This window comes from Desarmillaria tabescens (assembly GCF_030435595.1).
Source record: "Desarmillaria tabescens strain CCBAS 213 chromosome Unknown EV420scaffold_70, whole genome shotgun sequence".
NCBI classification, from domain to species: domain Eukaryota; kingdom Fungi; phylum Basidiomycota; class Agaricomycetes; order Agaricales; family Physalacriaceae; genus Desarmillaria; species Desarmillaria tabescens.
The window spans coordinates 153090-166626 of NW_026848369.1; the positions used below are offsets into that span (position 1 = coordinate 153090).

Genomic DNA, 13537 nt, shown 5'->3' on the forward strand with positions numbered 1-13537 from the left:
GTTTTGCGATTCTGACTCCATGGATTTGATACTGAGCACAGAAAAACAGTTATGATTTGCATGTGTGGTACCTACAGAAGTATTATAAATTTGACCTGTGACAGATGAGCTCATACCCTTGTCCATGAAGTCCTTGGCCAACAAAGGTGAATCGCTTATTCCTTTGCCAGCTCATCTTTTACCTCCTCGACCTTTGTTGTCTCTGCTAATCCTTCTTCTTTCTCAGCTTCTGCAAGCAGTTGTCATAGTCATGCCGAGTTGGCTTTCTTGCAGGGCAGCATCTTTACCTTGATCCACTTGGACTTGTCGCTATTGCACTTGTTGTCACACGACATATGTCCAGTGTGGCTGCATTGGAAGCAACATCTGTCTTTCTTCAGCTGGTTGATTTCCATCAGCTGTCCTTGTCTGCCATATGTTGTGCCTGACGAGTCCTTTTTGTCACTGGAATTCCCAGAACTGCTGGCTTTTCCGGATGACCCTTGATTGCCTCGACCTGAATTGTTGTTCGAGGAGGTCTTATTGGGGTTTCCCCTGGACTGGGCTACATTGTAACAGTAGTTGGCATCAATTTGCTCAACTCATTGCTTCCACTCTGCATAGGTGGTGGGCTGGTTGTTGTCTCCATGCATGATGGTGTTCTTGTTCATGGGGCGAATAGCCTTCTCGACTGTCTCAAACATTTGTTTCTCATCTCTGAATTCATCGCACTCAATGGCCAACTCCTTGAAGCGAGTGAAGAACTCTATGGCTGACTTGTAGTCCAACTGTTTGATCTTCTGCCACTTTTGTTTCTTAATCGCCATCTCCACCTCTTCTCAGAATCTCCTCTCTAGGCATCCTCGGAATTTGAACCAGTGGGGATACCTCCAATGCCCACAAATTGGGTCTCAATAGACATGCTCCTGCTGGTCCCACCATTGTCAAGTGGCACCAGTGAGGTATCCTTGGGCAAACGTTACTTGATACGGTGATGTGCTTGGTAACGGGCAGCATGCAAATGAAACAAGCGTCTAGATCGTCAATCTAGATACTAAATCACACACACACACACTATCACCAATGTATATAAGTTCGAGGGTGAGTATGATAAAAGCACTCGCGATGTACTTAGATTTAGATAATCTAGTGGGGTTTTGTCTGAAAACAACTTCAATTCTTCTTTCAATGTGTTTTACACAAAGTACACTAGTCCGCAATAGCAGGGTTTATGAACTTGTTTTGCAAGGTATAGTGGGGCAAGTTATACTCATTTTGACGTCGTCTAGAAGAGCTTCTAGCAGACACTTCAAATAATCAAACAACCAAAGACTCCGAGGTCTACAAAGAGTGCAAAATCACTCTACAAAGAACACACAAGTTCTGACTTCAAGTACAAGACTTGCAAAGAGTACACAGACTCTGGAGTTCCTTGAACTTGATGATTGTTCAAACTTAAAGTGTTCTAGGGCTTATTTTACTTCAACTAGATGAGGTCTTTTGACTTAAAGTCGACTCAGAACATCTAGATCGCTAATCTCAGAGGGAGAGAGAGCACACGAGGCCTTTGTCCGCAGAGCAGTTCAATTAACTAGCAAGGCACAAATGTGGGGATGGCTCTACTTCCTACTTAACTCTTCTAGATTACTGTAGTCACCCTTATGGGTTGACTTTGGTAACTTAATTCACTTCAGTCGAGGATATGCAATAAAACCAGTGATTGATTAGGTAGCTATACAGGCTACTAGCACAAACATGGGGGAATGCTTTCCTGCCGTTATGTGTCTAGTCGCTGCTAATTTATACGATTCATGTTCTAGGTATAGGAGCCTGTATCTACAGTAATTATGGTACGAGCTTTGGAATTAATACAAACAGTGAGTCACTATTCTACAAGTATTGTGCCATTCCATAGTTTCTATTCAGTTTGACGCGACTGCGCTGGGTTATTCTGTCGCCGAGGAGTGCCCTACTAGTCTGTGGGTGCTCTTTCTTCCATCTGCAAGGCTTGCCATGTGCCGTATGTATTGAATACTGCAGTCTGCACAGGATCTCGAGGATGTAACCACCAATCGTGATCAGCTGCAGGTCCAAGATTATATTCTGTTGATCACTGTGCAATCAAGGTCGGTCATCTCGGTACCCAATGTGGCTATTCATTCTTCCAAGGTTATTCCTTTCCTAGCCTGAGTTGATCTCGAAAGCTGATCTGTTTCTTGACTTAGCAATTTTTCTGGACAGGTTCTTTCTACTTGTCGAGGTGATGAGGCATCTAGTTCATTCCATTCTTCAACTTCTTGGTTTTTATACTTCATACAGACTGAGTCCCCTAGATTTGACTGTAATAGTCTTGTTTAGGTAGGGCTTAGCTTGGTGTGTTGATGGCTGGTAGAATTGACTCTTCAAGATGTCATTTCTAAGTCTGTTCTGTACTGCTGTGCTTTCATTCTTTATGTAGTATTTAGCTACCAGTGTGAAGCCTCCACTGTATCTCTCTGTACTGCTTGTAGATTGCATAAACTGATGTAAAATCGCAAAATCTATGGGTAGCCTGATACCAGGCATATCAACGGATTGTCGCCATGTTCATTCATCAAGAAGTGGCAGGCAAAGACAGAGAAATAGGTTTCACACTGGTTGAAGAAGCGTTGTATTTTGTTCGAGCAGCCATCCCAGGGATCCAGTACCTTTACAAGTTTTGGCTTTATTTGCCCATATAAGTCTGCTGCATTCTGAGTCTGTACATGGTGGGGCAGCGTGGGTGATGGCAGTCCGTTCGGGAGGTCCGGTGGTAAGGCCAGGTTCAGTGGACATGGTAGCGACCTCAATGTCCAATTGTGGTGCAGACTCGGGTATCCTCCAGGCCAGTGTCACAGTATATGTCAAAGCGGACATAGACATTATGCGAGGTCATGAGTCACTTGCTGTTCAGCTGGGTGTGAAATGGGATTGAGTTCGTAGAGAGGATGTAATATATCTAGAGATATAATCAGTACACACAATGAAAAGACCACTTACAGGGCTCGAAGGAGAAGGCTCAGGGCTTGCTTAATGGCTCAGTGCTCATGGTATAAGGCAAAGAAAGGTAAAAATCAAATTTTCATGTCAATCGGATACAAACATAAAAGAGGGGGTAGCTGTACATGTTCTCTCATGTTGCCAGAGCCTGTAATTGATAGCTTCATGTATGTAGATATATTCTATAACAAAATGTGTCAGAAGAAAGTGAATACCTAGCTCAGTTACCTCAGCCACAAGCAAGACTAAACCACTCGGGATACGTGCAACTATGGCATAAGAAGAGGTGCTGCCCTGCTCAGCATATGAATGGTGGCCCATGCCATCATTTCTCGATTCCCAGCATGCTCCGAGGTGATGTTGTCCACTGTTGGTGTTGGTCTTCACATCGGATGGGGTAGGGAGGGGATTGATGATGAAACTCAAAGAAAGGAAATTAGAAATGGAATATGAAGACAAAATGAACCAATAACATTCATACAACCAGTACCAACCCTTCCGCCAGCATTCGAAACAGCTCTTTTGTTGGTGAGGCAAGCTACCTCAACGTTGGTGTCTTGGTTTTGAGCATCAATGCCCATAAGGTAAAGGCATCGGAAAGCATGCTCATTGGTCCTTGAGCTATGCAATATTGTGTTGAGAAGAATATGGAGCTGTGAAAGAGAAAAGCCATGAAAGAAACAGAGATGATGGTGGAAGAGAAGGAAAGACATGTAGTGAACCAAAAATGGAAGTATGAGTCAGCCAGCCTGAGATGTCCAGTCTATGAGCGCAGCAACTCATACTATCACACCGGGTGTTTTGAGGGACTGGTGGTGGAGGTGGTGGTGGAGACTGTGACGGCTTCTTGGTAGTGGAGTCACTATTTTCTTGTTCCGCATAGCTGTCATCGGCTCCTTGGGCTGCGGCATGCACAGGTGGTATTGCCAGCATTGGTGCCGGTCATCGGTATGGGATTCCATACTCCCTCAGCTCATCAGCATGTATCATGTTCCATATGTTAGCTGTTATGCAATACATCTCCATCATCATGATATTTGTGGCAGTAAACTGGTCATGTATTTTTGTAGCATTAACATAATCAATACCGGCCTCAGTCATCCACCACCAGGGGTTGGTGCGGACTCCATAGGCCATCGCGTCAAATAACTCATCCTAGGTCAGTCCCCACAGGAGAATAGGGGTCGTTTTGACCTTCCTATCTAGTACCTGATGGACCTGCCTCAGGATCTCCCTGTAGTACCCTCCTATGGGTGGCTTCATCGGCATATTGCCCTGGGTCAAGGGGTGGTCCAGAGTAGAGGGCGGCATATCGCCTGGCCACATTGTCATCAAGTACTGGTACTCAGTACCTGTCATAGGTCCCAAGTCCTCAGCTTGTTATGACATCCTCAGGTTCTGCCACTCCATAGCTGAGTCATACAAAGTTGGCCTCAGGGTGATGGGCTTCTGCGACCCAGGTGGGGGATGGGGGGTAGTGGACATAGCTTCCATCGAAGTGATGGGGCCACTGTTCCTGTTCCCACTCCCGGATTCTTCTAGAGAGTGCTGCTGCCTCTCTTCCAGCCTCCAGACAGGCCTTGACTTCTGGGGGGAGCCAGGCAGACTGAATGTCGAGTCCCGATGATGAGCCTAAACTTCTGTGGCAATGGCAAAAACAAAAACTCTAGAGGAGTTCACGGCAAATGGCACGTAGCGGCAATAAAGGCTTTGTTGTTGTGTGAGTGTTTCGGTGCACCTCCGTGCGATGAATTCCTCAAGAACGCAAGTATACTGTGCAACTTTTCAGTCAGCGAAGTAGTACCCTTAACGATCGAGTACTAGAAAACATTGGCTGTAAGCCAGGAAGGGTCTCGATAGACGAGAAGGAACGGAATCCGGTATAACTGGGAATACCGGCAAACCATGAATGAAGTGATGGCAATTAACTGGTAAAAGCCGTGGGCAATGTTGACAGAATTAGAGAAAATGCTGTCAAAGAGAAATACCATTGGCAAGATAACAAATACCGTGACGGCAATAAATGAAGACTGTAGTCGAGAAACGAGAAACTGGCGGTAACACGAAGATAAGACGACTGGCGATGATATGAGGGGGAACTAGTGATGGCAAAACGATGGCTGGGACTGGGCTGGACTGATACTGAAACTATACTGAGGTTAACGACAGCAAAACGAAACTGATACTAATCCTGAGTCTACATGGAGACTATCCTATACTGAAACTGACGGCAAGATACCAAATACCATGACTGATGATCCTATACTGAAGCTGTTGACTGAAATTCCGTGACAGATGCTACTGGCAGCAATAATGATCCTAATCTGAGTCCACATGGGGACGTAACGATCCCTGAACTGAGCTGGGTAAAACGATGGTGACGTAGAAGGTGAAAACTGATGAAAATGATCCTGGCTGGTGAAAGTGAAATGATGCTGGCGGATTAAAAGATAAAAGCTAGTTGTGGACACCAAATTCCATGTATTGGCGCAATATGAGCATATACCAATACCGTTAGAAGAAAAGCCGTGACAGAGAGTATAACTTGGAGTGACTATGTTGTTATTGTCTATCTCCTAGTGAGTACAAGCAATAACGGTGGTCGATAACATGGATGGTGGCTAGTGTCCAGTAACTTCCGTCTAGCAACTCTTACTACACTAGCTTTTATACTACAAGTCCGGAATAATTTTAGAATACTTGAAATGAGTCCTTAGTAAGTCCCTAGTACATAGATTGGTAAGAAATGATACAAAACACATGCTCCCAGAGTTCTAAAGTAACAGCACCCACACAGTTTTACTGCGTATAGACTTAGTGATCAGAAAGAATTCCCCCGACATACAGACTCTTGGGCTGCTGTGTTGCTGCAGCAAAGTACATTGAAGTGAGTGTACTGAAGTAGATGCGTGTGGCATTATCTTGGCATTGTAACAGCCTTAGTCAAGTGAGTGGAAAGGTCACGGTACTAGGTCTTTTGCCATGGAGTTGGTACTTTGACTGTGGCATTCTTCTAAATGACGCTTGATGCTGATGTCATCGATGGCTGTGCTGGGCAATCAATGATGGTCCTAAATCCATGAGATCTGCAATCAGGTGCCTGGCAGCATTAATGAAATGGCACATATTGATACAGAATACGAGCTGGGAAGGATAGTTGGTGGTAAGAGTGGGTATTGCTGTGATTGCAATTGTTGACTTAGTGAAAGTCCACTAAGTGGACAAGGCATTTATTATAATGCTAAAATCCGCGAATTCTGAGTGTACAGAGCCTTGAGGCTCATCACCGACTCAATGAGCACAAGATGGGCTCTCATCCATGGTTGCTTGAATGGGATGACAGGGCTGGCGAGCATGTGTGCATCTGCAATTCATCTGTTTTTGGTGACAAAAGGTCGCTGGGGCTCTCTGAGGGTCAGCAAATCTGGTCTAAGGGGACCGTGGTAAAGGGGATAGGCAGGTTTGCCTTGGTGGTGTCATGGTCAATCTGGGAGGGGGAGGAGGTCATCGTTGGCTTCGATCCAGTCCCAGATGGCTTGCCTTTGCTCATCCTTGGACTGGGGGGTACTGGGGCACGAGTAGGGCTTGGGGGAAGTGGCCTCAGTTTGTGAGGATACCTGTTGAGCTCCTTCCTCTGGGATTCGGAAACCCTGGTATCCGTTGTTGCGACTGCAGCCTATTTATGCATGTAATTTTGCAATCTAAAGTGTTTTACATGCATACTGAGATATAGTGAGCGAGCAGACTAAAACTACGCATTGACACTAATGCTACGCAGTGCAATGATATGGAATATAACTTATGGCATAAGAAGCAACGGGATTCTAAACAGGACTTAGTCACAGCACTGTACCTGATGGGCATGCATGATGAGAAGGCCAAACCCTATACCCAATGCCTTAGGCTCTAACTTACAAGCATGCTCATGGGAGCTAGATAAAACCTTGAAGATTGCAGTGACACTGAGAGTACTTAGCACGCTTGCTAACTGTGATGCGTCATACCTGAAAATCCAGGGAAATCCTTAAGTGAGATGACAGATATCACCAGCACAAACTTGGGCAATGGGCTTTGGCTGAAGTCCATGAGCCCATGTCCCATTGTTCTGAGTCCCATTGTTAGAAGACTCACTTGTTGCCATGTCTATGAGAAGCCTCTGTGAATCCAAGAAAGAAGTCTTGAATGACATATGCCAGGACTGATAGTTCCATGTGCCTAGACCTGTCAGTTGCTAGAGAACAAGCCTGTGGGTGTCAGGAGAGCACCTCTTGGCATGTGTTTAGTGAGCTCACTATAGAAATGAGACTAAAACTGGGAAGTCCAACTTGGATGCTCAGTAAGGCGGCGGTGGCAACGTGCTACACATGTAGGAGTCTGGGTACTGCATGACATTTGTAATTCTAATTCCCCTGTAGTATAAGTAGGCTGGTTAGAGTAGGGAGAAGCCAAGTTTCGAGCCCCTGAGTTCCCGTGCATGCATTGAAGGCGGTACTGTAACAAAGGATCAGTTTGTGACTTCGAGCTTTGCATAGAGTTAGTGAGCTCACTCAGAGAAATATGAGATACCCTTGAGAAAAGACTTTTTGTGCGCTTAGTTCCGAGAGAATAAGAATCAGTGAAGCTGTTCTGTTCCATTGAGTGTTGATAAGTCCGTTCTGAGTATGTTCTGAAGAGGAAAAGCGAGATCTGTTCTGTTCTGTTCTGTCTGTTCTGTTCTATTTCTGTTCAGTCTGTTCTGCATCAGTTCTGTTTCGAGTTTCCATTTTCTGAATCTGTTTCCGAGCACTTCTGAAGTGTTCTTGAGTCGAGATCATCTGTTGAAGTTAGTTGGAGAACCCCTACATACAGTTGTGTAGCGAGCGGGCTAAGTCAGTGCTTGCCTGTGGTGTTCTTTTAGCGAGCTCACTAAAGTTTCGGCATGTATTGCCTCTGTTTCTGTGGGGATCAGTGTCCCTTGTGTATTTTAACTCAAATCTGCCTTGAAGGTTGCGTCGCGCCAGTGAATGACCTTCCTGTAAAAGTTCCTAGACTTAGGGATTCATTAGAGAAAGCTTAGCTTTGCTAAGAGCGCTGAGAATAAGAGAAACTCTTTGAGATATTGAAGTATAGTCAGATCGCATTAGAAATAATTGCTCCCTCTAGAACTTACGAGGGTGATTGTAGTTTGTGTAGTTGTGTGAGTGTGTGTGTGGGTTTTTGAGGTTCACCTTTTAGCCTGCTCACTATTCCACAGGTGCCCACAGCCAGCCTCTTCACCGTCTCCCCTGCATATGAGGCTGCGGCTCAAAACCACTCACCATCCAGTGGTCCCAGCTCGAACTGTTGAGGAGGATGCTGGGGACAGGGTCCTAGGATGGTAAGATCTTCCATCTGAGTCTCCACCATTGCGGCCTCCATTGAGGGCTTCTTCATATGCCTGGAGTGCCAAGAGGTAGAAGCTTCTGGTACAGGGGTCAGGGGTCATTTCTGTGAGTGACGACGGAACAAGGTCATCAATTGTTCCACCTTGTCAGATATACTCTGCAAAATCCCTTTCTTCCTCGGGTTCTGACTCGACTGCGAGTTCTGACTCATGAGCGAAAGGCATGAATCCTGCACTTGAGTGGTTGGATCCTGGTAGGGACTCCATGATGTTGACGGATCTGGGTCGACTGGAGTGTTGGGACGAGATGAGCATGATGGGTCTTCCATCATGAAGGGTGGGTTTGGGTGGTGCTAAGATATGGGGATAAGGGTATACATAGTATGGAACAGGTAAATGGGGGATTTGTTGCAATGGGAGTCATGCACGCTCTCTGCATTGGCAGCAGGAGAAGATCCTACTGATCCAGTACAACAGGACACCTGCACAGAAAAGCCTGAAGGCTACAGTTATAGTAATGGTTTGGTTGAGCGATAGAAGAGACATGTGTGTCAGTCACCATAGTTAAATGATGAGGGACATAAAGGTCAAGCTTCAGCTAAATGTTAGCCACCAACTCAACAAACAATGTCAAACAAGGGAATGCCACTCACACTTCGGTGGATCACTCACAATGTAGGCAATGCTGGTCTGATGAGCCAGTAACTAGACTTAGATAGTCGTGGAGCAAGGAGCTTTGAGTTGGGTAGATTAAACCTTAGCCAAAGCTGGGGTTTGGGCCAGCTGAGGCTCTACTTAAATACACTTTTGGTATGCTAATAATAGTATACTACTGAATGGTAACCATGCATGAAACAAAGAGAATTGTACGATGTCCATGTGTCACAGCTACAATGTGAGAGTCGAGCGTTGACAACATGTGAACTGTCCAAGCACTTGGATGCTCTGATAAGATAAAGACAAGCACTGAGAAGTAGAAAATGGAAAAATCATAACACATGACAACAGTACCGCCAATCTCATTCGCCACAACTGCATGTGCAAAGAAGCTTCTGGTGAAGATGATGATGGACTGAAGCTTGTTCAGAGCAACCTTAATGCCTTTGTGCAAGATTCAACCTACACCCCTGGGCATCTTCATGTTTGCCATGTTTGAATGAGTACCAGACACCACCTCCCTCATGCTTTTGTTGAGTGGGAGGAATATCGAGGTATTCTATGCATGTTCAATAAAGATGTCAAGATATATTCTGCTGACACACTCACACACTGATGAACCTATAGACTCCTGTGGGTGGAAACACAAAACCTAGTTGTGGTATATGCTAACAGACATGAAATCTGAAGGATGGTTCTAGCAAGTCTAGTCAGGGCACCTTCATGCAGTGACTAAAGCTTCCTAGGGGTGTAGCAAACTTTGCTACAAGGGTGTTATGACTCTCTGATAGCTATACAGAGGCCAAAGTCAAAATGCAAATTTTCCTTGAAGGAAATAATATGCAAGCAGGAAAGGAAGAGATGTTATGTGAAGCAGTTTAGGTGTGGCACGAACTAGATATGTCAATCTAGTAGTGGGAATGGAGCTGGGTAACTCTAATGACAAGTTTAATGTCTATAAGCTCTAGTAACAAGCTAGACACTGGCAAAGCTCTAATAAACGAGTAAGGGTTGTCCAAGTAAACAGCAGCAAGACAAGGCTCTAAAGGTCCTAATATCAAGCTGGTTAGTATCAACCTTGAGTAGAATCAAAGGAATGGTTGTTGAGATGTTTTTCTGTTAAGAAAATTTGCTTGAACCAATGGTTGTTGTTCCTAACAGCAGGAACAGAAGGAATAGGTTGTTAGTGGCTAAAGACTTCAATCCTAGCTGCAGATTGCTCTTTGAAGTGCACAGGTATGCAAGCAAAGTTAAAAATATGAGGATGCTACACAAGGGTAACCACTAAAGGTTTCCTAGTGCAGTTTATAGAGAAGAGGAAAACACCCAAAGTTACAGATCTAAGGGAAGTACACCAAGGTTTATTTCTCTTTATGAGCTAAGAGAATTAATAACTTCAGATGTGTAGGCTGTACTGAGGGGGAGTATCTTATACTGGGAGTCTCTTGTGTACAAGTGGGGTTCTGTTTCTCTCTTTTTATAAACTAATTAACTAGCTACTTTTTATACTACTTTGTGAATTAAAGGTTTGTAAGCTACACTGTTCCTTGCTGTGTTGATTTATAACACAAGCAAACTAATTACTGAGTAATAAGGCATGATTAACCCTTCCTTACCAATGCTGAGTCAAGTACAGTCAAATTCACAGGCTACAAGGACTGTGCATTACTGTGCATTGCACTGCAAGTAAGCAAGCTTTGTAACAAGTTTACCAAGCAATCCAAGGGGTTTGCTTGGTGAATTAAACAGTCTTAATAAGTTCTAAACCACTGCTGACTGTTGTGAATTAAATAATTCTCTAACTTGTCATCAGGTAGGACTGAGTTATTTCAGGTGGGTGGCTATGTGCTAGGATCAATGATGGGATTTGATCAATCAGGATCTGCAATCAAAGTGCCTGAAGATCAATGGCTGTGCTCCAATGTAGAAAAGCCTGATAAATCAGCAAATTCTGAGTGCACAGAGCCTGAAGGCTCATCAACATGACATCAAAGATGTTTATAACCTTGTGAAGGTCCACATTGCCAAGCTATTGCAGGGTATGAGAGGCCACATTCACCTCACTCAAGATGGCTGGGCTGCACCACAGAAGTTGTCAATGCTGGGCTTAGTTGTGATTTGGGTAGCTAATGCAAAGATCCAAGTGATGACAATGGAAATGATTCAGTATGTTCTCTTGCTCATCTGATAATGTTGCACTGACCATCACATAGCTTGAAGAAATCACACATGGGTGTTAACCTTGCAGAAATGATCAGCAAAAGCTTGCGTGAATTTGAAGTCACTGATAAGCTCCTGTCACTGCCTGGTGACAATGCCTCAAACAATGTCACCATGGCACACTCTCTTAAGGGTGCCAGAAAACTCCTGAGTGGCCACATCACAGGTCCAATGACTCACATCTTCTGTGCTGGTCATATTTTTGACCTTGCAAACAAGGTACATTCAAACAATCATCAATTGCTATATAACTCAATGGTATCTATCTAGGCCATATTCTGTTACTTCGTCAAGAAGGCCAAAGTTTCCAACTGGAGCTTCCTTCAGGATGATGATGATGACTGGCTAGAAGATGATGATGATGACAAGCTCGATGTGGAAGAGCAAGAATTATTTGATGAATTGCACAGTGACACATGAGAAGCCAATGAAGAAGCCATGCTTGATGAACTGCTCAATGTGGTGGAGAACTTACAGGACCTTGAGGATGAGGATGGCAACATTGGATGGAACACTGTTATGAAGGTATGCTTATCTCATTGTTGATAATCACCACCTCAGTATGTTATCCTAGATCTTTAAACTTGGACACTGAATCTTTAACAATGGTGCCATGCAAGTGGACCTGCAAAAGGAGTGTGTGAATACTGGCATAAAGATCCAAGACATGATTCAAGCTGTCATCACATGATGGCTTATGCATGGAACTGTGTTGTGGCATGCTCTGGAACTGTGACCAGTGCTTGATGCATTTTGTGACCTCAGGCAGTGGAACAAAATTCCGAAGAAGGCAGTACTCAAGTTCAGGCTTGATGATCTAGAATGGCAATTCCTCGAGGAGCTCAAGCCTATACTTATGGTTTGTACAGTGTTTTTCTAGCTTGTTCATGTACTTACAAGTTACCAATTTTCAGATCCTTGCAGCAGGTACAATCAGCTTGTCAAGATCTGGGGTTGCTTTGATCCATGAAGTAATCCCCATGTTTGATGGCATGATTGACCAGCTTGACAAGATCATTGTGGATGTAAAGCTTTTACCTGGGGTTCAGGCAGCTGCAGTTCAAGCTTGTCAAGTTCTCTGCAAGTACTATTCAAAAACCGATGAGACATACATGTACCATATGGCCATGAGTAAGTCCCTATCTGCCATGTTGATGGCTGTCAACAATGCCTTGCCTAGTTATGCATCCATCCTATAAAATGGATTATTTCCATGAACAAAAGTGGGAGGCTGAATGGATTGACCATTGTTTCGATATTATTATGATGTTACCCCTATTTTCCTTATCTCCCAGAACCTGTTATGCACTAACTCTAATCTAAACCAAGGCTGATCTCTATCCTGTCACTCACGTTCGGTGATTCAGTGTTAGAGAGGCGTTTGGCAGATTGCAAGAAGTTAGAGCATCACTTAGATAGCGAAAGCAGGGAGCTTGTAAGAGTTAGGAGTATATAACCTTAGCCGAAGCTGGGGTCTAAGGCCACAGCATAGGCTAGCTTAAGTACTTGTTATACTCATACTAAGAATAGTATCTATAAGGGCACATGCAGTGCAAAGTGCATCTTTCAACAAATGAGGAGTGAGGACACTAAAAGAAGTGTACTCCCAATGAATGAGAGTAAAGAGCACATATCACCTGCATCTGTGCAGGATTCCATTTGAATAGGCCACATCCTGTAGACTGCCCTCGACCAGTGGTTGACTCTTGCCCAACTACTAAGAAGTATGATGCCATCAGGAGAAGCATGATGGTGCATGCAGGTCATCGGTCATCTGGGGTGTGGTAGCTGTAAACTGGGGTGACAGCAACTGGGTAAATGGGTAGAGGATGTGCTGGCAGAATATCGTGGGTCTGAGAGATAAGATAGGTAGGTCCAGGGTTCCAGAAGATAGGGATAAGATAAGATAAGGAAAATAGGGGTGAAGTCATAATATATACACTCCCAACTCCTACCTGAACTCCAAGCTCTGCGACTATCTAAGTCCTGCCTACTTAACACAATCCGCATCACTACCTTTGTTTCACTTCACTGAAGTGCGAGTGACAAACTAAGGCCCAACCTTGTGTATCCGAGTTGGTGCTTGACAGTAGAATATGAATGCAGCTCCAATATTAATTATTAACCTTGAAAAAGTGAGGATCCCTAATCACTAGTCAAGCTTTAGCTTTATGAATGATATTATCATTCCTCCAGGAAAGAATCCTACCCATCACATAACATCCTCCCAAATCATCTTCCCCAACACCCTCAGCACCATATCATCCCCATATCTCACAGCATTAGCCATACTATTTCTCT

At 44.3% G+C, this 13537-nt stretch overlaps 3 protein-coding genes across 3 annotated transcripts; 2 read left to right on the forward strand and 1 right to left on the reverse strand.

Moving 5' to 3' along the window:
- Positions 1-3668: 3668 nt before the first annotated feature.
- Positions 3669-4624, forward strand: EV420DRAFT_1485648 (uncharacterized protein; the record flags this gene model as incomplete). Its single annotated transcript, XM_060470266.1, has 4 exons — positions 3669-3833; positions 3881-3945; positions 4068-4110; positions 4238-4624. 4 exons carry the CDS (start codon positions 3669-3671, stop codon positions 4622-4624), a joined length of 660 nt encoding a protein of 219 aa, XP_060323990.1.
- Positions 4625-8290: 3666 nt separating this feature from the next.
- EV420DRAFT_1650093 (uncharacterized protein) lies at positions 8291-8674 on the reverse strand (the record flags this gene model as incomplete). The annotated part of the gene is made up of 2 exons (XM_060478409.1): positions 8291-8438; positions 8517-8674. The coding sequence occupies 2 exons, from the start codon at positions 8672-8674 to the stop codon at positions 8291-8293; spliced, it is 306 nt and encodes a 101-aa protein (XP_060323991.1).
- A 2571-nt stretch (positions 8675-11245) lies between these two features.
- Positions 11246-12435, forward strand: EV420DRAFT_1650094 (uncharacterized protein; the record flags this gene model as incomplete). Its single annotated transcript, XM_060478410.1, has 4 exons — positions 11246-11455; positions 11507-11645; positions 11977-12095; positions 12151-12435. The coding sequence occupies 4 exons, from the start codon at positions 11246-11248 to the stop codon at positions 12433-12435; spliced, it is 753 nt and encodes a 250-aa protein (XP_060323992.1).
- Between the last annotated feature and the right edge of the window lie 1102 nt (positions 12436-13537).